Here is a 26404-nt window from a genome sequence, read left to right on the forward strand (position 1 = left end):
GCACTTTGTCAGCCCATGCCGCCACGGTGTCGGTTATTTGTACAAGATGTTATAGAGGTAACTTATTGAAACTGTCTAGAGCGAGAGATCAATTTGAAAATTATATGTGCGGATTTGAGAAAAGTATTTTTCATGAAATATAGGTATTAGTTATTATTTCTCATTTAAGATGAACAAAGTATTTTACCTATATAAACCACTTTTCTCAACGATTACATTAAAAAATATGTGTATTTTGTGTATGCTGCCTTCGTGTTCCGAATTTTCTAGTTCCGATCACAAGTTCAAGGGTGACATCACTAGTAGCTAAGCCAGCCCAAACATGTAACCAGATATACAAACTTGACCTCCATACAACATGTCACCGGAAATTAGATAACATAAACAATAAAAACTTCCTATTTCCGTTTGACTATGCAATCACTTTCTTTGATTTCGCATAGTGTCCTTACAATGCGGAAAGAGGTATGCAACCTTGTGTTATTCGCCATAGAATTAAGAAAAAAAAAACACAAAGGGTGTTATGGCCGGAACGGCAATCGATAATTTGTAAAATCTAGTGTTAATTTGAAATTCGAAACACGCATTGTCTCAGCGATCGCGTCCAATGTCATGATTCTAAATCCGAATTTGACACAACTGCTGTGACAGAGACACTCAAAAATGGCATTTAAATCTATGAGATTAGTGTCGTCTTTCGCTTGACGGTAAGCCGCACGATTATGAAAGGTTTTTGCGCACGCGCCATTATTTGTGTTACTGGGTAAAGGGCAGACGTGCTGGGGTAAAACGATCTATTATGATGCCGCGAAAAAACCACGTTTAACCTACCGCAAAGTTTAACCTACCCATGAAACGTCGCCGTGAATATTAAAAAAATAATGGCTTTGTTTCGACATCCTAATTGATCATTTAAATTTCGAACGTAGTGAGATGCTCGTTACATTGAAAGACTGTAAACGATTCGATGCTATTCGGAAAATAATCGATTTGATTCGATTTGACTGATGTCACAATTTTTATTGTTTGCTTAAGATATCAGGTGATTCTAGCTTTCTATCGATTGCTCGATCAAATGTCGTCAAGTAATCGATTCTAAGGGACCTTTGGTTGACCTCATTGTTTCGGTCTTCGGACTTTTGAACTGAAAATCGATTACAACGATGATTTGCAAGATTATTGTCCACGTAACTTTGATGCGATTATAATTGATATGGTCGGTTTTTCCGGGTAAACAACTATTGTGGAGATGTTTATGTTACTAACTGTAACTGGTTAGGCTGCTGTGTTTTTATCTTAGGTTGCCAATGGAAAATTTCTATATCAAGTAAAAAATGTATTTGTCTGTATGTATCTAAGTCCAGAGAACTGTTTACTTTTGCTTTGAAAATTCAGTTCAAACAAAAATCATACACCTTCTTTTCAAAAACAAAGAAAAGACAAATTGACAAGACTTTGTTGTGAACATGTAAAAACAAAAACAAAAAAGATACGTAATAAAATACGCGAAACAGACAAAAACATTGGCTTGGAGTAAAATGAAGATTGTAGAACTCGACCCGAAATAAAAATAAAGTGAATGCATTTTTAAAGCGAAAACGAGTGTGATGTGTATATTTAAGCGAACTTTATGGAAGGGACAACTAATATTTTTTTTGTTCTTTCTACACTTTAAGAGCACACTGCAAACTTTTAGTCGGCCGACAGTTTGTTTGGGCTCATAAATCAGTATGAAGATGAATGGTAGTACGCACATTACAACGATCAGATGTTTAGCCGGTATCAGACAGACTGAAAACATTGATTGGAATACAGATTTTCTTCAAAAAAAAATTGCATAGACAAACATGTGTTGCTGGGGAGTTTGTTGCGCCACTTCTTTCCAGCAAAAACACATAGAAAGTGGTGAAGGGCGGGCGTTTTGGGGGCTGTCTTTTGTTTTTGACGTTCGAAAAGTGCTGATTTATCAGCCTAATTTGAATAAACGTTTTTGAGTTTGAGTTTGTACCAACTGTCGACCAACTGTTTAGTGTACAGTGTACGGGTAATCTTAGAGTTTATACCTTAAAAAGTATAATATCACCTTTTTGGTGAGATTATGAGTCACGCTCAGTTTGACCACCAAAACACAGAAATGGCAACATTTTTCATATCATCGATTTTTTTCTTTTTGAATTTGTATTTTTGGGTGACTTGATCATCGTGTCTGTCAGTAGTGCTCTCCCTAAAGGGTATTGGCCTTTGATGACAGTGAAATCTTGAATTTTGGATGTTTTTGGATTATTCCAGAAGGTTCTACGTCGGTTTTTGGTCCTAAACCTTCTTATTTTTGCTATATTTCTAAATATTACAGTTGAAGTATCCAACTTAATAATTTTATCATATTAGCCACATCTTTTTATGAATACTGTCATATATCAAATATAGACAATCTCAACATTGACTCAAATTAACTATTTATCAATGTAATATATACTGAACATCTTTAAGCTGTGTCCTAATGGGTCCATGTTTATTGAATACTATAAAATGTACGACCTACAACATATGGAATGCTAATAAAGAATTTATTGAGTATTGAATTCTACCCTTTCCAAAACCTATTCATGTTCCGCCTTTCAGTATGCTATGGCATTCATAGATATCAATAACTAGCTTCTGCCTGCCAGCGGTTTCACCCGCATCCCGTGGGAACTACTTCCCGTACCGGGATAAAAAAGTAGCCTATAGCCTTCCTCGATAAATGGGCTATCTAACACTGAAAGAAATTTTCAAATCGGACCATTAGTTCCTGAGATTAGCGCGTTCAAACAAACAAACAAACTCTTCAGCTTTATAATATTAGTATAGATCAGCTTTATATTTCTGCAACCGCTTTATCAAACCACAGCTGTTCTTGTTACACCTTATTACCTCACGATCATACCAGCAGTAAATCAAAACAACTACATCTTGGGAAAGAAAGAATCATTAAAGTTGCATGCATTATTACTGCAGAACATTAAGCTATCACGAACTGTTACCTCATCATTTGTAGGCCAGCATTACATTATGTTTAATGCATCTCCATTTTGAAAGGTCACTGGAGCACTATTGATGTATGGTTCATAAATATTTTGTAATGTTTACACGAAGATCGTTCATTTTGTAAAAGTTTTGACCTCATCGGTCAGAAATTCCCACGCAGATTTGAATTGTAGCAATCACTTTTGTTTTATTTGCGAGCATCAAAATTAATGTCTACTTATTTCATGCAATTCTACCTAAATGTGGTCCTACTTAGTCGGTTATTTCATTGTGCAAAAGTTACAAATAGATAAGCTAATTTTCAGGTACAATCAGCAGGGCGACCTACCCGAATCTGTCAAATTTTACCAATCGAACATTAACCTTCCACTATTGTGATAAGGTTGAAAATCTATTGAAGCAATTTGACAGATTGAGGTAAGTTGATGAGCTGTCTTTACCTTAGAACCACCACTGGCAAACCGCAACCAAATGATAACATTATGAAATATGGTTCGTATTATCTGGCGCCATATTGCGTGATCTTCGGCCCTTAGATGACCATCTGGAGTGCGACGGTTACCTGCTCACTGGGTCATTGCCCTTTGATAATCATATATGCATATTACCTTCATCTTTCAAACAACCATAAAGGTCTATAAATTAGTGCCATGTTAGGGACGTGTCACGTGTTTCAACAGGCATCAAGAAACTGCACTTGCTACCTTATAAAAACTGTAGCTTGTAGTCAATCGTATCTAAACCTTTGTTTTGTAAAACCCATTCGATTAATAGGGATGTTAGAAGTATTAGAATTTTCAGTATCTTCATAATCAGAACCTAGGTTTACGAAAGCCTAATCGATTGATCAATGGAGAAGAGAGAAGCATTGGAATTAAGTATTTTCTGCTCTACATGAAGCCAATTTTATTTTCATTTCAAACCAACAAGCAATAATTTCATGACACAAATTAAATACCTATCAAACCTATTTACCTTCCTAGACACTCATCACCCTATACCTGCTTCTAAAACCGCACTTTTTTATCCACAACTAAGTCTCACTTACGTCAATCCTTATTTTAGATTCTCACGCAACAAGTAAAAACCGATTTTAATGTGCTCACCCTGCGAACACTGTGTTTCCATACTTTATTGTTGATGTAGGTCATTGCCTCGAGGGTCCAAACTGACCTGAGGTTAAAATTAGCTTGTCGAAACATCTCCCTTTTCTTTCTTTTTGTAGCTAATTCTGTATGAATGGAAATTGTTTTTTGGGATTTGTCATGTGATATTTTGAGAAAATATATGTCTTTATTTTTTGGTTCGTCCTGAAGGCTTCTAAGTTCTGGATCAATCAGGAGTTTTTGTAGAAAAGCACTATGTTTTTGGGTGGTCAGTCTAACTGTCAATTGAACATCTTTGGTGGTCATTACTGACATTTTTATTAGTCCGAAGCCAGTAAATCTGACACCAGTCTAATCAAGAGGTATTGGGTTGCCCGGGTACCTGGGTTGAGAAGGTCAGATAGGCAGTCGCTCCTTGTAAAACACTGGTACTCAGCTGCATCCGGTTAGACTGGAAGCCGACTCCTACATAGTTAGGAAAAGGCTAGGCAGATGATGTTTAACATATAGGTGCTTATTATCCAAGTGGAAGAAGATAGTATCATCTATCCAAAGTATCTAATAATAAAAGTGAAAATGTATCTGTTGCTCAATACATACAATTACAAATTCGCGTCGGCTGACATTTAGTGAGCGCTCTCAGGTAGCTCAGGCCAAGTTTAAATCAGAACCGGTCGAGTGGCGCCACGTGATATAACCAGTGTGATGAGAAAATGTTGTTACCTTGTTTGTGATATATGAATTCTCTTTTTTTATACCAGAAAAGTGTTTCCCGATGATATATTAAGTTTGTAAAGGAGCGCCTGCTAATCTATTTTCTATAAAATGACGATTAATCGAGTAACTACTTACAACTCAAGGTTTTCCAAGACTTTCCAAGGCATGCAAGGATTCGCCCTAGAGTTAGGACCCTTTTTTCAGGCGTCCATATCTGATATCAGAAGTTCATTTAGGTAATCAAAATCTCATATGGAAAATATATGAGTATTTTAAAATTACCTAGTTTCAGTTTGGACATCTACTATCTGAGTAGCTAGCCCTCAAAAACCAAAAAATATTATATTTAGGTTACTTAATATACCTGTCTAAGTACATAATAATATTAAGTAAGTAAGTATTGCCCACTCGTCCGCAAACTCGCAAAGCTTTACCCAACAGTCACGGTTCATAAATCCCACATAATAATAACAATATATAAGAAATCACAATTTCTCCTAGCTACTCGATCTACAGTCATTATGACGTAACTAGTATTGTCATGTCACTCGCACCCGTCACTCGGAACGGGAAGCGACGCGGTTGCATGCTAGTTTTTATATATTTTTATTATTGTTTTGTAGTGTGATGGATGATATAATAATTTATTTTAGTAGTGTAGACTTTGGTAATTTTAAAGACGTTATGTATTCAAACAAACAGACTGAAAAAAAGCATTGACACTTTACGTACACCTCTACATATATTAGACTTTCCTCTTTCATTACTATGTACAAGCTTCCGACAACTGCACGTGCGTCCCACAAGAACTTATGGGTTGAAGAAAAATATAATGTTATTCCGAGCTTCTCAATATTTCCTTATTCGATAATATGGAACTTTATTAATTTTGTTATCAGGATATTTTTAACATTAAATGAATGAATGATTTAAAAGTCTAAGATTCGATAGTTACAATAAAACAAAACAAGTAATAAGCAGACGATAAGGATCAATTTGAGTACAAAAACGATTTTAATTTTATCTCTAGTTTTACAAGTTATCGAGCTGAAAACTATTTGTTCATTTAACTTATCGATAAAAAGACAAAAAGCATTTTTTCGATTTGAAAGCTATCTTTAAATTAATCAGCAAAGAATAATTGAATTAATTTTATAAAATGTAAAACAAGACATTTAGGACACTTTTTAACACTCAAAACTTTTATTTTAATTGTTACCTAGAGACTTCCTACTTTTTTTGAGTAGATACTAAAATATGATTTACATACATACTTGAAACAATATAATGTTATATTATACATACAGAGTAAACAGTTATTATGGGAACTTTTCGTCTGTATTTCCCATACGATATAAATAAGTATGTATGTGTTACGAAACTACTGGCATGTAATAGAAATTAAACTATGTTTAATATTTGAGAATGTTTGCATAATTTCACTTCATTGTTCTGTATTAGACTTTGCTATTATATGTGTAGTGGAATTAAAAACTTCCTTCTTTTTGGGAAGTCGGTTAAAAATTAAGGCTTTTTTTAACTGAGAAAGCCGTAAGCGTCCTCTGAGTTTTTGAAGGCTCTTTAAATTGGCATAGTTTAAGAAGTTCAAAAACTTTAAAATCACCACTTCAAAACATTTTCAATAAATAGGTACAAAATGACTCATGTATCATTAAAATGTTTTCGTACAACTAATATAAACAATATAATAAAAATCTCTCAATTCTCAGAATACAAGCATACACAGAGTGTCACCTGCACACTTTATAACTATTTTCTTACCAACACTGATTTATTTGACATTTTAAAACGTATGACAAATAAATTAAAAATATTTTATTAGTTTACCTCGCAGGAAAAATATACGAAAATGTTAATTTATAACGTTATTAAATAAATGAGCTTTTTTGTATTTTTTTCTAATTTTAACAATCGATTGGAACGTTGAATTTGTTTTCACTGTATTATTATTGTATAATTGTATTTTTAACACTTTTATTGTAGCTGTTAACCGGTTTTTACAAACAATACCCGTTGATATTATTGACATATGTTTATTGCAGTGTTAAAAGTCTATAATTCTGTGAAATCGCTATTTTATTAGTTATTCGATCTCATAATATTTCTGGTGTATGAAATCATGTTAGGAAGCTTTTGATTATATTTTTCTTCTGTCATTAATACCTACTCATTTTAAACGCTTAATTATGAGACCAATTAGTGCCGTGTAAAGGTCATATTGTAATGGGATTTCCCCATATCTTGACGAGTCACTGGTATTACGTATACCTATGTATACTATAATATTATAAACCTTATGAGTTTGGTTTTTCAAACGCGCTTTTCTCAGGAACTTACTGGTCCGATTAGAAAAAAACTTTCAGTGTAAAATAGCCCATTTATCAAAGAAGGTCAAAAGCTACTTTTTATCAGGATGCGTATATTAAGAAAACATGTGTTATGCCACTTGTTACTAAATACATATATACTAAGGTCGCCGGAAGACGCTGGATGCAGGTCGCCTCCAAAAGGTATTTGTGGAGATCTAAGGGGGAGGCCTATGTTCAGCAGTGGACGTCCTATGGCTGAGATGATGATGATGATGATTGTCGTTTGTAATCGTGGTGAACTAAACATTATAATATTATATAGTAATTGTTCTGTCTGCAATAAAATCCTGGTAGGTACTTAACTATCCAGACAACATTAAATAACATTACTATTCAACTAACAATAAGCAACCCAATAAATGTTATATTTTATATCACTATAACACTCCGATATAAGGAAGTTTTTTGCACATCAGTTGTCCAATCTTGTTCACGTTCCAATTCTCTTTAAAAACGAATTAATTGTAAAATTCTAGCGAGCAACTCGAGTATGTAATAAAAACCAGTTCATTATGATTATCTAGTTTACCCAGATTGTATCGGCATTGTGTAACAGATTATCCACTGTGACCTAATATGTCTGTGTAACTTGAACAATTTCACCAGTCTATAAAAGTATAAATAATTCGGGACTTAACTGCCTGTGTACCGCTAATTATAAAACAATAGAAAATAGATTGTGACGTACCTATATATATATTTATTCAATGATAGCAAGAATCATCAAATGACCGAATTCTTTCAAACAATCCCGCAGCCATATCTTGGCATGCGTATATCTACGCTCCATACGAAGGGTATATGCCCTTTGTATATAAAAGGACTGTATATAAAGATAATATATATTTTTATTTAGCTGTATTGCACCGACCGTATTGCGTTTAAGTCCCGATTATTTCTAAATATGTGTACAAATCTAAAAAACCTTTATTTCACCAATTATTTCACAGAACTCAAACTCAAAATCATGTAGTCGTTATTAAAGATTGGCTGCAAAACAACACTTTTTGAACGTCAACATTTACAAAAGACAGCCCCCAAAACGCCCACCCTTCACCACTTCCTATGTGTTTTTGCTGGGAAGAAGGAGTGGCGCAACAAACTCCCCAGCAACACATGTACATATGTCTGTAGGTTAGAGGAACCTTTTAACAGTGTTTACAACATATCAATTAAAATCGAATAATTAAGATATTAATTTTGTAGTTAATGACAAAAATATGTTAATTTAATTCTAGTTTCGATATTTGATGAATGAGCCTCTTGTTGGCATGTTTTGTTGAAACATAATGGATGTGCAATTAATTATTTTTTTTTGGGACATATTGTCAATTTTTGTGCCATATTTTATTCTTTTTAATAATTAAGTATGTTATGTAATTATTTCGATGTTGTTTTAAGTTGTTCAAGGGCGAATATATAACGAAAAACTATATTCCATTAATACTTTTAAAGCTAAAATTTGCGGGATCGAACGCGCTTTGACTATATTGCAATGCCTTATCAAAATTGCTCATATAAAAATAAAATTGAATTGAACAGTGTAGAAGCTGATCAAAATACTTATTGACACAAAGCATTACAATCTGATCAAAACTTTAAACAACAGCATTGACTAGAGTCAAAAAATTCAGAAACAAACTTAAGAATGAACTCAAATTAAATGTAACTTAAGTAAGAGGTCATTTATCATTTAACCAATACATAAGAGACATTCACATAAAACAGACTTTTCCCCCTACTCAAAAAACTGAAAAAAACACCCCAAAAAAGGCTCAAAACATCTCAAAAACCGATACAAAGTTATCTTCTACCGTGACGTCATACCCAGCGAAAACGAAAGTGCTCAGAGAAGGAAAGTGTGCGAGCGCGCGCCACATTCGATTACGTAGCGAACTGACCTGAATGTTTGAGCTGTAGCGATTAATGGGCGCAGTATCGTGGAGTTTGAGGTTATTATATCATGTTTTTGGTATTTAGGTTACACTAGTTTACAAAAAAAAATTTTTTTTTTGTTCATGAAATGAAACCTATATTATTTAAGTAGGCTATGGACGGTTACTAAAAAAATATTTTTTTATTTTTCGTAGCACGTCACAATTCGGAGATATCGATGGCTTTTTTTTATCTACCCGCAATTGTTTAAATGCGTTTATCGTTCTGTTTTGTAAACAACTGTGTGAATCAAAAGTCTCATTTTTATATAAAAATGACATCTAGAGTGTGTAAACTACATCCAGATCGATTTTGTTATGTTTGTGGGAAAATTGTTCAGTTAAATCGTGGTTTCCCTTTAACAAAACCATTGCAAGAAGCCTATTTACAATATTTTGGATTTCCGGTGTCAAATCAAGATAAAAATTGGGTTCCTCATGTGATTTGCACTAATTGCAGATTGGTCCTCAGCTCCTGGTATTCAGGTAAAAATAGATCACTGAAATTTGGTAAACCAATGATGAAAAATTTTACCAAAGCTTTGGATAAGTCCAAGCCTGCATTTCAATATCTCTGCTCTGTATTTACGAATCTTTCTGCGGCTAAATTAAAGGAAGATAAGAAGAAGATATTTGTGGGTCCTCAAATCAGGAGAATATTGGACGATACAAAATTCGAGAGCCTTTTAACCGATGTAGAAAAAGCAGCCTTGAACTCTTACAAAAGTGACGTTAAAAATTTTTTAGGCAATAAAAAAAATTATAATTACAAAGAGATAGTTGAAAATTTATTGCATAATTATGATCGTATGGGTGTAAATATGTCACTAAAAATTCATTTTTTGCATTCCCACTTAGATTTATTTCCAGAAAATCTTGGTAGTGTGAGTGATGAACACGGTAAGCGATTTCACCAAGATTTAAAATTATTTGAGCAAAATTATCAAGGTTTTTGGGACGAAAACATGCTAGGGGACTATTGTTGGTCTGTTGTGAGAGATACAGATGAAAATATTTATAAAAAAATAACAAAAATTACCCATTTTTAACTGTCTATCGTTTATTTAGATGTGTTTTTTGTAAAAATCTTCTTAATAAATATTTCAAAAACCTGACGTGCTGGATTTTTTTTAATATTTTTTCCGAGATGTAGATACCCAAAGTAATGTAACCGTATGTATTCCATTTCATGAACAAAAGTCATGTAAACTAGTGTTATTTTTTGTGTTTTTTATGTAGGTCAAACTTGGGAAATAATGTAATGTTATTGATTTTTCTGGTTACTGATTTAGGACTTTATTATGGAATTTTCTTATTAAATGGCCTATACTGAAAGAATTCAAATAGATCCAGTAGTTCAAGCAAACAAGCATTTTTCAGCTTTATAATTTAATTAAGATCACAAAAACAAAATAAACGTTCGTTCGTCATCTCACTAATGTAATACCTACTAGAAAAAAATATGTTGAGAGATAGCGAAGCTAATTGTATAATAAACTAAAGCGAGTATGTTTTATTTTTGTGAAAACTGCATTACCTTTTTCACCATATATATTATATGGTTTCTATATATTATGTCGTTAAATGGTTTCTACAGATTAATTGAACTGCTATCTAATGTATCTCTCTCCGGTCGTGTCGGATTGCCGTCCCATCGGGCTATGAGAGTGAAGGAATAGTAAGTGCACCTGTGTCCAAGCAAATGCTTATGCACTATAATATGTCCTGCGCAGTTGTCTAATCTCCTTACATGAGAACAGCCGCCGTAGACGATAATTAGCTAGGAGGACATTATCATCATTGTTACCAATTGTTACTGATCGATGTTTCTTCATTATAGTATTAAAAATATCACGTGCCTTTTTAACGGGAACTGACACGAATTACTCACTAATCGTTGTTTTAACCGACGATTTAACTATTCACACGCGATTTACGTTCCTTTGTTATTCACAGAAAATTAACATTACACCATTAAAAACTCAATTGTTTTCGGAACTGACAATTAAACAAACAGTTATTTTAATCTTTTTATTTTATTATTATATTTCCTTCCGGATACAAGTATGGTTTTAATTGAACAAGGCAGAATGTCGCCCTGGCCTTGGTGTGATTAAAAATAAACCAGGAAATGAACGAACGAATGAATGTAAGATTACTTGATTAGTTCAGTGACCTTTTTATAATCTGTGCCCAATTGTACTATGCGTGATAAGAAACGGATTTAGGTATTGTTTTTAAAAGTTATTCGGTTCCGTTATTGTGTCCTAGCCATTAATTTTAAATTAGATTTTTTGGTAGTTGTTTTAAAAGTCAATCATTGTAGGTTCCGGCTTTTTCTGAAGGTATTATTGTACAGATATTAATTTGCGATTTGTAATTTGTTTCAAGTTCAACATACGTCTTGGGTTTTTCATTTTTCTTAGTTTGATTAGTTTGACAAGGTAAACTGATGCAAAAAAATGTGTAGGTGCAGATTTCACTGGATTCAACAGTTGAATATGGCGAATGAAGGCAAAGAAAGTATATTTTAACACAACTTGGTCATCAAAGGATGAACTTATAAATTGATGAGGCATCATCCCAAACCAATATTGCATAAGTTTAACATTTTAAAACCACAAAGAAAGTGCTTATTCATAACCAAACCATAGCCATCTTTACTCGTTCTAACTTCAAAAGTGACATTTTGACAGCTGAGAACAGGCAAGCGCGAACTGCACAGATTATATAAGTACTTTCTATTGTTTACAAGGAGGTATTATTATATTATATATGTGGTGTTAACGTGTGTGTCTGTATGTTATGAAACGTTGCAAGGCCATGGGAGCTAGCTAGTTTCTCTCAAGGTAATTTCTATGTATGAATTGTAGCATTGTTTTGTGAAGATGAGGTTTTATGTAATTTTGTATTATGAATATTTTTTTCTTGATTTTGTAAACTGCCTTGATGGAATTCCACAAAGAATATTGGTATAGTTAGCAGCTTTACAGTCTTTTGTAATTCAAGGTTTGAAGATATACCACCGCCAACTTTCAGACTCCCGGTTGCTTTGTGAAAACTAGAGCCCGAAGCGATTAGTCTCGACACAGGAAATGAATCCGGGACTTACATTTACGCTTGCAACCACTGTGATTGATTCACAGTTCACCAAAAAAACTTCAATAAATCACTAATTTTAGTACCTACTCTATCTCTATTCACTCATGCATAACTTTAGCAGTAACAATATTTCACAAGAACTTAATGCATTATTTCCTTACAAACTATTCAATTACCAATTTTTAGTACCTATGTAATTCTGTATGTCCGTTTGTGTATGACCTTCTGAAGTTGGGAAATAGTGCATAAGAAATAATTAATATTGTAATTTATTGTTTTTACTCTTACTTTTAGACTCGTATTTTGATTTTAGTCTTACTAGTTCCGTGATTGAGTCATAGACAATATTGTCTTTTGTGTAGTTAATAATGTACTAGGTCTAGATATGGTATTATAAATATAGGGTTCATCTAAAAGCTTAGAATTATGTGGTTCTTTTTTGTTAGGACAAAAAATCTTCTTGAGACCAGTAGGAAGTAATTAAATTACTATAAAATGTATTGTTAGCGATAGATCGATTATACTTAAGTAGAATACCTGCCATCCAATAAATCCTTAATATAAATTATTAATCTATACTAATATAATAAAGAGCAAAAGTTTTTTTGGTTTGTCTGTTTGATTGTACCCTAAAGGCTCCGAAACAACTGAACCGATCAGGTAAATTCTTTCACTGTTGGAAAGCTACACTCTTTCCGAGTAACATAGGCTTTATTTTAGCCTTTACGGGCAGTAGACCCCACGGTACGCGGGTGAAACCGCAGGAAATCGGCTAGTTTAAAATAATGTAATTTAGATGTCTGAACTCGGATTTTTTGCAATTTTAATATGTCCGTTTCACATAAAGTAGGTATTACTCACATTGAGACGTAATCGGTTTGTAATCGATACCTACCTTGAGCATCACTCATCCGATTTCGGCAATCAATAATCGGAAATGAAAATGGTCTGATTGACTGATAACTTTGTTCATGGACATCTACATATATTAGTCTCTCTACACTAATATTATGAGAAGGAAAAAATATTGATATGTACCCAAAAAAATAAAGAAATAAACCTAAATAGTTCAAAACTATTGAACCGATTTAAAAAATTCTATCACCCTTACATAAATAAATAATGTCGGGACACCTTTTCACATACGGTCGGTTAGCCCCATTGAAATGCATAATGTAAAAAAATGTCGATACCGAAAATATGAAATACTGTAAAGGACATTTGGTAGAAAATGGGTAATATAATATATCAAAAAATATGTACTAAGTATAGAATATATTTATTACTATCCCTGGTTGACATAGGCTACATTTTACTCAAGCACGGGAAGTTATTTCCACGGGATGTAAGCAAAACCGCGGGGAAGACCGAAGTCTTTAATATTTATTTATAAAGTAAGGAGTGTCTTTACATGGTGTGTGGGTTATTCCAAAGCTGGCTGTATGAGACGTGGTTTGTATGTGAAATTATATCAATGAGCTGCCAGTTGTTCGTATGAACGAATATCAACCGCAAAGCATCATCAGGTTCGGTCAAGGATTGTATTTTTCTTTTAATTTAAAAGTATCAAAGGAGCAAATGAGCTCAAAGATTAGGTACTTGATTTTTAAGCAACTTTAAACTACTACTACTACCTACTAAGTCAAAGTCAAAATTCATTTATTAAAGTAGGCTAATTAGATAACTTTTAACATCAAAATTATAAAGATCACTAGACTTTCGGCTAAATACTGAAAAGTCGCTCAATTTTAACGACTGCTTAGCCATCATTTTATTTGAAAGAATTTTATGTCTTTCACACTTAGGTGAATTTCTGCAAAAAAAAAAAACACTTTTGAGTAGGACTTAAAGTTAAGTAGCATTTAAGGTTTAATAGCTATGAGGATCGAGGTCAAATACAAAAACCAAGTATTCACATATACAAATAAATCAATGTACTAACCTTCACCCCAACAATTAAACAAACCCAACCACATCCGATTTTAGAATCGATTGAAGTATCCGATTATCGATAATCGCACGATGCGAGTGGAAAGCCGGCTGACATTCCACATCAGTCGCATGGCCGCACTTCGACCTTGCTCCAGTATCGTAGTTTCGCAACATTGCTGGGAAAATATGCTTCATACAAACTATTAAAGACTCATACAAATAGTGATCATGGGTTTAGAAGGACTTTATATGTATTTGTATTAGATTGTAATATATGTATAAGAGACACCGCACACTGCAAAGGATTTTACACTCTTTGTAACCGTGCAACTAAGTTGACGTTTCGAAAGAGATGTTATAGATCTATTTGAAATAAAAAAAATACTTAGGCTTTAGCAAACTTTGAGTGGGCCGATAGTTTGTTTGGGCTGGTTTGATGAAGATGAATGGTAGTACGCACATTACAAAGATCAGATATTTAGCCGGTACCAGACCGATGAAACTTTGATTGGTATATAACTTAGAGTGGTTATTTTCTTGATAAAATATATTTGCTTGGGTCAACTGTCGGCCGACTATGTAGTCTGCAGTATGTGGGTACTCTATATATTTGAGCTAAGGTTGATCGGAAATGGGCAGTTTCGGTTGACGCAATAGTTTGGTATGAAATGTTTGTGAATGCATATTCGTTTGTGGTTAGGCGTGAGAAATATTTTCCGGATACTAGACTATGTCTGCGTTAGACCAAGGTTTTGGTTTTATAATATAGTTATCGGCATGAATCTTGAGCTCTGACCTACATCTGCGCAGAAGTGATTTATAAGCAAAGAACCAATCCCGAGTGATGGCTATGACGCGATGCACTGAGGGCCAATCACCGCTTTAGCCTGCTCCCGCGTCTCACTTCATACCACAAAAGGGACCCAATAAATTACTTCTGCGCAGGTGAAGGTCAGAGCTCAAGATTCGTGCCGATAACTATACCTTCCGCCCACGTCCTAAGGGAATTACTTTCCGAACCCGGATGAAAAGTATATCTTTTTTCAGGCTATAGACTATCAATTGTGTTTAGTCAATTTGTTGTGAAAAGCGCGACGGACAAGCACTTTTGCTTTTAAAATACAATGATTTAATTATTTATTGGATTAATTGTTTTTATCTTGTGGTAAACAACTAAAGCCAGATAAATCAAGAATCCATATGAAAGAGGTATAATAAAACATTACTTGCTGAAGAAGTTACGAAAATATTAAGCTATATTTGTTAGTTTTAAAATATATTATGTTATTTTGACCACATAATTTACAAAAAATGGGTCAATATTCAAGTTCACAAGTATGATGCTGTTGTGACGTATAAATTAATTAAGTTTTTACCCAAATATGGAAATACGCACATTTGTCATAACGTGATTTACAACTTGTTTTTGGTTCCACGTGAGTAATATCTATGTTTACGCCTATGTTCTAAGTAGCTACTTATATTATTTGCAACCGGATTCTTTTTAATTGATAAATATTATCGAGATAATTATTAAAATTTAAGAAAAAAACATATTAAAAATTACTGTATGTCAACATGACGGTTTTTTTAATAAACTACCTTTTGCACGCGGTTTCGCGCTTGTCCCGAGAAAAGTTAAAAAAGTAGCCTATAAAATATATATAACGTTGCTTATATTATAAGCTACATTAACGTCAAGTTTCATCAAGAACAATTCAGCAGCTTTCGCATTTAAAATATTTATCATTTGAAATAATCATTTGAACTGTTTTAAATTCTATTGAGGATAGACCAGTCAGAAGTACTATAGATCCAAACCTTACTTAGAAGGTACTCTGCATGAATGCGACATAATATTATGAAATGCCGAACCCAACGTCCGAATGGCGAGCGAGAGGTCGTGAGTTCGAACCCCACCCAGTGAACTGTTTACTTGTACGTTAACATATTTAACTGAGTGCCAAAATGACTAATGATTATTCTATTTCATTATGCATTATAATGTATTATTCCTTATTATGAAAACCTGTTTAAGGGTGCGTCTGCGAATTTGTCGAATGCGCCGCGAATGTGCAACCTTAAGAGAAGCAACTTCTAGAACCCTTTTTAAGCGGTAATTAATATTAGTGTAGGTACTTAATGTTTTGAGCATCAAATTGCTCCTTTAATTTACTAAGCAATTTTTCGTCTGCCATCATTCTTTGGCAGTCGTTACTGGTTGTCAAGAGCCAAAATGTCTGCCAAACAATCTCACCAAGGATTGCCCGAGTAACTGATTTGAGGAGATCATATAGTCAGAGAAGCCGAAAATCGATCTCAGTGGCGTGCACTTGGAGAGGCCTATGTCCAGCAGTGGACTGCGATAGGCTGATGATGATGATGATGATATAGTCAGACGCTCTATGTCAAGCAGATGTCAACATACTTGCAAAAGGCTAATCAAAATATTGCACGACCTTCTCACAATCCGTCAAACTAACTCAATCAAAAGGAATGCATTGAACCTATTCCCTTAATATTCTGCCAGTGGTTCAAACAGGCGTTTTCCTTTCATTGTGAACAACCATTGTTTTAGGGTCATTGTTCTCGAGTTTTTGCGTACAATTCATACATCTACATACAAATGAAATTCTCAGGGTATGTTATGTAAAGTTCGGTAGATGGCGCGATGTCCTATTTCGGTTCTTGTTTGGTTTACAATAAAGGTGACAGTGTTTTGTTTTTAATCAAATTAGGTTTCCAATGGAATGGGTGATAGTGATCTCTTTATTGTTTAAAATTTTGATAGGTCTATAGATTTTTTTGTAAGTGTGTAAGCAATTTCGTTTTGAAAGAACTCTCATACACCTATATATGACTACTACTATAAAGAGGAAAACATTGTTTGTTTGTTTGTAATATATAAAGTCAAAAACTACTGGCCCGATTTTAAATATTCTTTCACCCATTAGAAAGCTATATTATCTGCGAGTAACATAGGTCATATTTTATCCCTTTGCGGGCAGTAGCTCCCACGGGACGCGGGTGAAACCGCCAGAAAATGGCTAGTTTGAAATAAAAAAAATTACTTTGACTTTGAAATTTTATATCAATGAAAAAAGTAGAAAATGGTGTTTGTTTATCGACTATCGATATATCTGCATGCTTTCAGCGATTTATGTGCAATTTAATTCCGGGGAATTCACCGCAATGACAACGGCACATTAAATGCAAAATTTACACCAAACGGTTTGTTATTTGACGTGTAATAAACTTCAAGTTAACTATCCAGAGTAAAAAATACAACATTAATGGTACTAATTATATTAGGAAAGAATCTATCCGAGAAAAACCTAAGGCAACACATAGTTTCTCTACAAACAAATAAGTATTAGTTAAGTATATATTAAGTCATCCATCAGAATGAATCTCACTTTTCATCTTAATATCCTGTATTATTATATACATATGTATAACATTATTATTGTCTCGTCAATCAAAATACTATCTATTCCAACTCATTGCATAATCCCTTAAATTATAATTTGTCATCTTTTAACCAATAGAAAATATACTCTAATTTTATTGTATAAGGTTCAAATTTCTTTAAAACACATTGCATAATCCCTTATCATTTTTCATCTTTCAATTATTCAAAAATATACTCTAAATTCCATTACATAAAGTTCAAATTTCTTTGCAACTCATTGCAAAATCCCTTATCATTTTTCATCTTCAAACCTATCAAAAATGTACTCTAATTCCATTATATAAAGTTCAAATTCCTTTGTACTAACAGTCTATTGTTAGCTGCTTTCTAAACGTACGGACAGCGGAATCAATTCAATGATGTTTTAATTAATCGAATAATTTCGAATCGTTTTGCTATTGTGATTCGATTGTTAGATCGATTAGAACTAATTAGCTTCCTTTGTTGCACTTGGTAAATAGCTGTTTCTACTATTGCAATGGACTTGTTAATATGTAGCTGATGAGCATTGTAATTCAGAGGATTTCGTGACTACGTGAGTCCAGGTGGGTATAGTTATCGGCACGGATAATGAGCTCTCGGCGGAAGAGTGGGGATCGCTTTGCGCACTGTACATAAGGCAATAAACCAATAAATCACTTCTGCGCATGTGCAAGCCAAGGCTCAATATCCTTGCCGATGATTATATTATAGTCAGAAGCCAGAAAGTCTGACAACCAGTCTTACCAAGGAGTATCGGGTTGCTCGGGTAACTGGGTTGAGGAGGTCACATAGGCAGTAACACCCCATACCAATAGACCCCAACATAGTTGAGAAATGGCTAGGCAGCTGATGATGAAAGAAATGCAAGAAAAGACGCTAATATCAAAGGATCGAATTAAATTCCGCATCTTACGAAAGTTTCATCCAACGGAAAGGTTACGCATAATAATATTTATAAGTAAACGGACATGCATAACTCCGCGAGTACTACAATTTATTATGAGATGGTTATTTAATAGATCAGAAGCGCCGGCAGGTCGTGATGAACGTGACAGCCGTAGCTTCCTATCGACGTTAATTATAGCTGCAGTTATGCAATTAACTTATATTTAGTTAGGATTAATTTCCTTAGTAAATCTGCATTTTATACTGAATTGCATGTAGTGTCCTAGTAAGCTGGTTATTAAAATATTATATTATGCTCAGCGAAATGTTTCCTAGTTATTATTTAACTGAGTAAAGTTATAGGAAATGTGGCATTTCTTCCAGGTTTTAAGACCATAATTAAGTAAATAAGTTTTATTAGTAATGTAGTCCTACATATGTATAAATACTTTAACATTATAATACTGATTTCTGTAAACCCTAGCGTAAAAATTGTATTGACGAAATTAGAAGTATAGAAATGGGACGCTCGTTGATGTCTTTTACTCTACAGAAACAAAACCAAAATATAATGCTCGAATTACTCAGCATAATGCTGATACATACCTACATAATTATTATTCAGAGTAAAAAAAAAAACATATATGTACGTTAAAGTTAATAATCCTATTATTAAGAGTAAATATGAAGTTAATTCACAAACCTTATTGCAAGAACCTAAATTAATTCTCAAATACCATAAATTGTTCTCAGTAATGCATTTGCAAGGCTCATATTATTATGTATCAACAGCTAAATCTATGTGCGTCCTTCACTGTGCTAACAGAGTCGGCAAACGCACTTGGACCTTGATGCACGCGTTGTGGCGTAGCGTCGGCAAATACGACGCTAGTACTTGTAGCGTTAGCAAATAAATCGGTGATTTGCTTGGGTAATTACTTGGGTACTTGTGAGTTCTCCTTCGTTTAGCTGTATGTAATTTTGTTTTTTATTTTACTGTTTTTGATTGTTTTGTAAAATGGAAGGGTTTAGTTAGATCATCTGTCTAGCCTTATCCAGACTATGTTGGGGTAGGTTTCCAGTATAATCGGATGCAGCTGAGTACCAGTGTTTTACATGGAGCGATTGATAGATAATATGTTTGTATGTTTGATAATATGTGTGTATTACTAAAGAGAAGGATTTTTGATTGATTTGTTGAATACAAGAACACTTTAAAATTTAAAAACAAACACATTAGAAAAACAATAAAACGATGATCTAATGTGAATGTTCACATAAAAATTATGCAAACTTTTTAAAATACGATAAGGTTTACGTTTTGACGAATACTAATGGGTGACTCTTAACATAAACAACATATTTTAGCCTAAATTAATGGTGACTTTTGACCTTTTAGGGTACTTTGGTAAAGCGAAAGAATCCTTTTATCGTGACCATTGACCAATCCAGATGTTCTATTAAGTTTAATCGCATATTATTATTTATTTATTAGTTTCTTTCAACATATGCCATATAAAGTAAATTCACATAAAACTGCTTTGAAATGATTACTTAATTTTATAAAAATGTCTAAATATGGAATTATTTAATAACATAATTTTAAACATCTATACTTTTATGGTGTATTAGCTAAGAATGAATAAACTTCAAAAATTAAGTACCTAGTTAAAATCTTTAATATAAGCAAACTGCTAACACGTATCATTTACAAAATAAAAATTTGCTGAAACTTATTATAGTAATTAGAATATTATGTAAAAATATTCAAAAGCGATGTTTAACTGGTCCCTTTCTTAATGAAATATACGGAACCCTAAAAATAGCACCACATCACGCACATATAATTTTTCCCACTAATGAAAGCTCGCGCGCTTTACATAACACACAAAAGCTTTCTAACCTAACCTTGGTACTAACACTCGGCATTCCGTGACTCATTACGAGCAGTTTCGCAACACCCTGTGCATGCCCTTAGAACACAAACAACAATAGAATATCGACCTTGTGTAAGCACCATTAAATCTCAAATTCAATTGTTCTACATTCGACGTCATGCATCAAACAAATTTGAGCTTTATTTTTCTTGAGTTATGTTCCATTTTTGATTGAGCGTGTTGTGTGATTGCATGAACTAATTTTTATGGGAATTTGCACTCTATTTGTTTTAGATTAAAGTAGGTTTTTGGTTGAATGTTGGTCTGGAAGTGAACGTAAACAGAAGTGGCATAAGGAAAAATGGTTCAAATTTTCGTGTTGCTGTACAAAATGTAATTATAAATATGTAAGAATTGTTTGCGGTTCTAATAATAATGTTAAGTGCTGTGTCGTGGGATACAGGTTTATTTCCTTAGTACTGTATTACATTACAATACGATATGGAAGGTTTATATGCAGTGTACATATAACCGAGGCTGCTAGAATTGCAAAAAATACTCCATCAGTAAAAATATTAATTCAACTTTTAGAAGCTTTTATCAAATAAAATGGAATTCACTGAAATCTAATATGGTAGACTTTTCCTTAAAAATCGCGGTTTGTCCGTTTTTCCCATAAAGTAAATAACCACTAGAGAGCGCACTCGCCAATTTCTTCTAAGAACACGACTCACCACTGCGGGCAGGGGGGGGCGACATAATCCGCGGCTACTATTGGTCAGTTCACGGTCGCTACTAAAGGATCGTACTGATCGTAGCCTTATAGTACGCGCAAAATCACTAACTTTTGGCGAGCGTCGGGGCACTGTATGCGCAGTCAAGTGGTTTTATAGTCTTTGGTTTTTCCCCTGTATCAATTAGCCATTAACATACTAATATAATACTAAATGGAATATGGCTTTGAAAATACCACAACAACACTTTTCAGGTTTTGAAACCTCCCACTTGAATTTCAGCCTTCATAAATGCCTAATGTCCACCTTCAATCAATCACATTCCTACAACATCGGAAGTTATCGGAACTATTCGTACATACCACCTTCGGGTACTTTCGGCTATCTCCGGCGGACTTCGGCTATTGTTCGACCAGTCAACCTCGACTCACTGATCCAGTTATGTCATAATCATCGAACCAGATTAGATGTAGTTGACACACTGCCTTATCTGTGACGCAATGAGAGTGAAATTAAGTCATAATTGTTTTTTTTTTACTCAGCATAATGTTGAGTAATAATTGTGTTTAAGATTAATTAATGGTAGTGGAGTAGTGGGTTAGGTTAATAATGTTAATGTTTGTTAATGTAAAAGTCGTTTAAAGAGTCAACAAAAGTAGTCACATTAATACTGATCAGATGGGTGACCTCAAAAAGGCAACCATTCATTCAGATAAGAGTTAATAGGATGCAAAAAATTACACCTCAATTTTCCAGCACTAATAAATTAATTCCATCACTCAACTTAAAAAAAATACAATAGACAAATATTAGACAAAAAATACAAATTCCGCGAAAAATCATTAAACTTGACGCCATCACACCCACGCAATCGATCTATTTATTCAAATAGTGCCCCAAATATGGCTGCCACCGTCAATATAACGTATAAATCTGGATATTATTGAGAAAGGACTGTTAATGCCTGGTACTATTGACCTCCGCCAAGGCTTTCGAGTTGAGCTGGTGACATTCAGACGTACGTATAATACGGATGTGTTACAGTTATTGTTCGATACAGGTGAGCTTTGTAAGGGGGTCTCAAGTTGTGGGTGGGCGGAGTGTGTCAATAATTGTGTCTGGCCTATCATGACATGGAACTAAGGCCGAGTCCACCGACAATATAGACATACGTCCGTTTTTAACAGGCTTTTATTAGTCGACCTGTATGTAACTATGTAGGGGAATATAAGGTAGGCTGTATGTACATAGTTTTGACGGCAATGCTGTAAAATGGTGCTATCGAACTGATCTGATGATGGAGCTGGAAGATATGAACTGGAACTACTTGATGGAACATCGTATCAGTTCGGTCTTGTTAGAAAAGTCTTGTAATTATTTTTATGTGTTTATAAAAGCATGTTTACTAGTGCTTGAAAACAAAAAAAAATATCTACAATTTTCAAAGTAAACAATTGTTGTAAAGAAACTGTCGTTTATATTGTCGGTGTACTTGGATCCAAGCTGTTAGTTTGTTTATTACAAGATTAGTTTAGTAGGTTGTACTTCCGTAATGAGATTAGCCTACATATTATGTATGGGTAATTTAGTATGTAGATTTATGCTACTCGTACACATACTTTCAAAGCTACTTTGTTGTGCTTGGTAGTTTTTTTACAATGTTACACTCGGGATTATCATGTTTTTTTACTTTAATACAATTAATACTAGGCTCTTAACAAGTAATTGAAAATAGTCACTAAAACAATCTTTCCTAATATGTATAATATTTTTATATTCTTTTGCTTACTTCAGCCTGTATGGGGCTAACGTAAAAATTCTATCGCTAGTTAGCAAGTCAACAGATAGATAAAATATTAGGAGCGGCCCCAAGCTAAAATCAATAATTTATTATATTTTGTACTAGCACCGGGATAAGATATAGCCTATGTTATTCGCAGATAATATAGCTTTTTAATGGTGAAAGAATATTTAAAATCGGTCCAGTAGTTTTTGAGTTTATCCATTGCAACTAAACAAACAAACAAAGTTTTCTTCTTTATAATATTAGTATAGATTTCTCAGTAACATCCACGAGGTCTGGATATCCGAAATTGTATATCTCATTCTAATGACAGTGTACCATTTACCTTTTCCCTGTTATACACACCATGGGGATTTTTAAGTGCAAAAATAATTATTATCCCTGATTGGATACTCATAATAACAGGTTGGCCTTCTTAGCTCGATCCTCATATAATTATCCCAATATACGAATTATGGAATTTGATTATGGAATAAAACCGTATATTTGGTTTCGCTGGCAAATTATATTCTGACGAATGCACCTCAATTCTTGATATCGAATATGCAATCAAATGTGTCGGATCTGACTTTATAAACAGATCAATTCAAAAAGGGTCAAGATTGTTTACAGTTTATCTCCAGTTTATCTGAGAAAGAAACTAAAATAATTGTACCACAGAAGTTTTTTGCGAATTATTTTGCTACCACCTACTACCTCATCTTTATACCAATAACATCAAAAATTAACATCAACCTCTCCATCTTTACAGATCCACGAGCACATGACACCCGAGGAGCTTCAGTCAGTCTTCCACGTAGACCACCACACCCTCGTTCCACCATACCACCTGGTGCAGCTCACCCACCACCTCGCCAGGCGGCACGTCGCACCCGGCCACCAGACCAACGTCATAACACCAACCAACACCAAGGTCCCTCACGAAAAGCCCTCAAAAAAACAATGGAAGACCGAAACCAGTCCACCATCATTGCTCAACGATGAAATGTTTGTCAAAGCGAAAGAAAATATTAAGGACGTTGATATAATAGGAGATTTGAACAACACAGTTAGTGTAAACTTTGACGTGACAAATTCTAGTGAGATTAGTGACAGTGCTAGTGTTTTAAGTGATTTAGAGAGGTTGGTTGAAGGTCAGGAGGTGGATGTGCATAAGATTGACTTGGAGGCGTTTGGGAGGCAGCTGAAGTTGGTGCTGAAGAAACAAGAGGGGCTGCTCAAGAAGGATGGCTTGAGGATGTGGAAGGCGCACCAGAATGAGTCGCAGCCACATGGGGTGGATTACGAGGAACTGGTTTCGGTAAGTTTTTTGTTTTCGTGTTTAAAAAGCCATAGTATTCATTATTCTATACGATAAATAAACAATGTATGTGTAATGTGGAGAGGTATAAACAAATATTGAGGAGTACAATAGGCCTCTGCTTTTGAGTGTCTGAGAAAGTTCTGACTTTTTTGCTATTCCTAATTTTGAGTGAAACGAACGTGAAATTTAGCTGGCAATTTATATGAATTGTAGGAAATTGACTTATTTTCTTTACAACAATCTACTTGTATCCCTAAATTATTTCTGTCAATATTTCTCAATTTTTATATAAGCAATTATTGTTATATCTTCCGTCTAAGTTTTCTTACCAATCAAGATTTGAATACGTCGTAAAGTTAATAGCAAATTATATCGATTTGAATAATCGATTCACATTCCCATGAGATAACAATCGTTCACCCATATACGGTTATTACCGAGTGAAAAGCGAAAACCCAATCGATATCGTTCGGAAATAGTAAACAATGCGGAGAAGTGACAACACTAATTATAACTTGCGGAGGTCGGATTAATTAGGGCTGCCATGAGAATGATATAAACATCTGACTTCTTACATATTTCATCTTCAGAGACGTCAGAGAATGTATATAGGACAGTTCACATAACATTACATTTCTGGACTTTACATTCTCACCTATTTGATCCATCATGCATGCGCAATAATATTTTGTGACTTTACAATAATCACAAAATATGATTTTGTGATTATTGTAAAGTCACAAAGTAACCACTTTCGGACAATGTATGACCGAACAACGCGTAAGGAATCAAACTTTAAAATTCCAATTGCAAAATTGTATTTCTAGAGCCTGAGAAAGGACATAGGCTACTTTTATCCAGTTACGAGAAGTAGTTCCCACAATCTGGGTGGAAAAATTGGTACGTCTATCTACATACAGTATCAAAAATATTCTCCAAACATACTTAAAAGTCAAATTTTCCAATACATCAACAGCCTCCTTTACATCCTAACAATTTAGCCTACATCACCAAGTCTTACATATAAGATATCGCCAAGTCTCAGATCTCGTAACAGCCCTACATTAAACAATAGTTGTATGTCGGATGATACAAAAAGTCGAGCAGCTCGTCTTCGGTGAAAGCGGCTCCCACGGAGGTCTTATCTAACCATGAAGTAGCTCTGTACGGAGAAATAGCCTGGGGGATGGAAAAACTATAGGTACCTCTCAGTTTAGTTTACATTTTCTTTTGGTTGATATAGTCAAGCTTAGAAAGAGGTATTATTGGGATGGATTTGAGTTTGAGAGTGAGGGGAAAAGTGTTTTGCTTTCTTTCTTAAACATTGCGGTTATTGTGCGGCAGTCAAAAAAAAAATTTTGTTTATAATTTATTCTGAAGAAGATTTTTATTAATCACGAGAATAAACTTGCTCTGGCACATGTACATATTTGTTCACATACATTTTTTAACTTTTTCGTATCAAAATGTAATCTGACTTGAACTTTTCCTAACGTATACTTAGGTAGTATATTTATCAATCAACAGTAGACATATTCTTTCCACGTAGGAAATATCTTGCAGTCTTCCAGTCAAATAAAATGAAGCAAATAATATTAGGCTACGCGTTTTTTAGCGATCTGACATTTTTAAGATTATTGTTTGTAACAGAATTTATTCAACAACTTCAAAAAATCCATTATTCAAACGATTCACAAAAGATGACATTCAAACGAAATCTCGTTCTAAAAAAGTCAATTTCTAGTCAAAGTCTATAAAATATAATAACAAAACGTTTCGACAACTATGACAAAATTATTCTCAATTGGATGTTTTGAAACGATATTGCTTACAAAAGACGTTTTAAAGAAAAATATCACAATATTGAAGAAACGACTTGACAAACCTTTAATTAATACATATCTGTGCTCATTACATAATTTATGTAAACACCATAAGAACAATAAATTGGAGTTGGTTTTTTACATGCAGAAAAAAATGACTAGCGGAGATTATGACATCTCCTAAGAAAGTAGTGCGCCAAAATGCGGGTGTTCGGAGGTCAAGGATCGTTACTAGGTCTACCCTTACACTATTTAGAAACAGATTTTGATGATCTACCAGACCTACCCAGTTTCAATGTATTACTGTAACAGCCTT

General features: G+C 33.9%; 1 protein-coding gene across 5 annotated transcripts in view; it reads left to right on the top strand.

Annotated features, from left to right (window-relative positions):
• Positions 1-26404, top strand: part of LOC110381445 (A disintegrin and metalloproteinase with thrombospondin motifs like) — a 154309-nt gene that overhangs the window by 90427 nt on the left and 37478 nt on the right. For all 5 annotated transcript variants that reach the window (XM_064041361.1, XM_064041360.1, XM_064041359.1 and 2 more), the window contains exon 3: positions 23714-24262. In XM_064041361.1, coding sequence (XP_063897431.1) covers positions 23714-24262 — 549 coding nt within the window. The remainder of the gene's footprint in view (positions 1-23713; positions 24263-26404) is intronic.

This window comes from Helicoverpa armigera, chromosome 25, assembly GCF_030705265.1.
Source record: "Helicoverpa armigera isolate CAAS_96S chromosome 25, ASM3070526v1, whole genome shotgun sequence".
In the NCBI taxonomy this organism is placed as follows: domain Eukaryota; kingdom Metazoa; phylum Arthropoda; class Insecta; order Lepidoptera; family Noctuidae; genus Helicoverpa; species Helicoverpa armigera.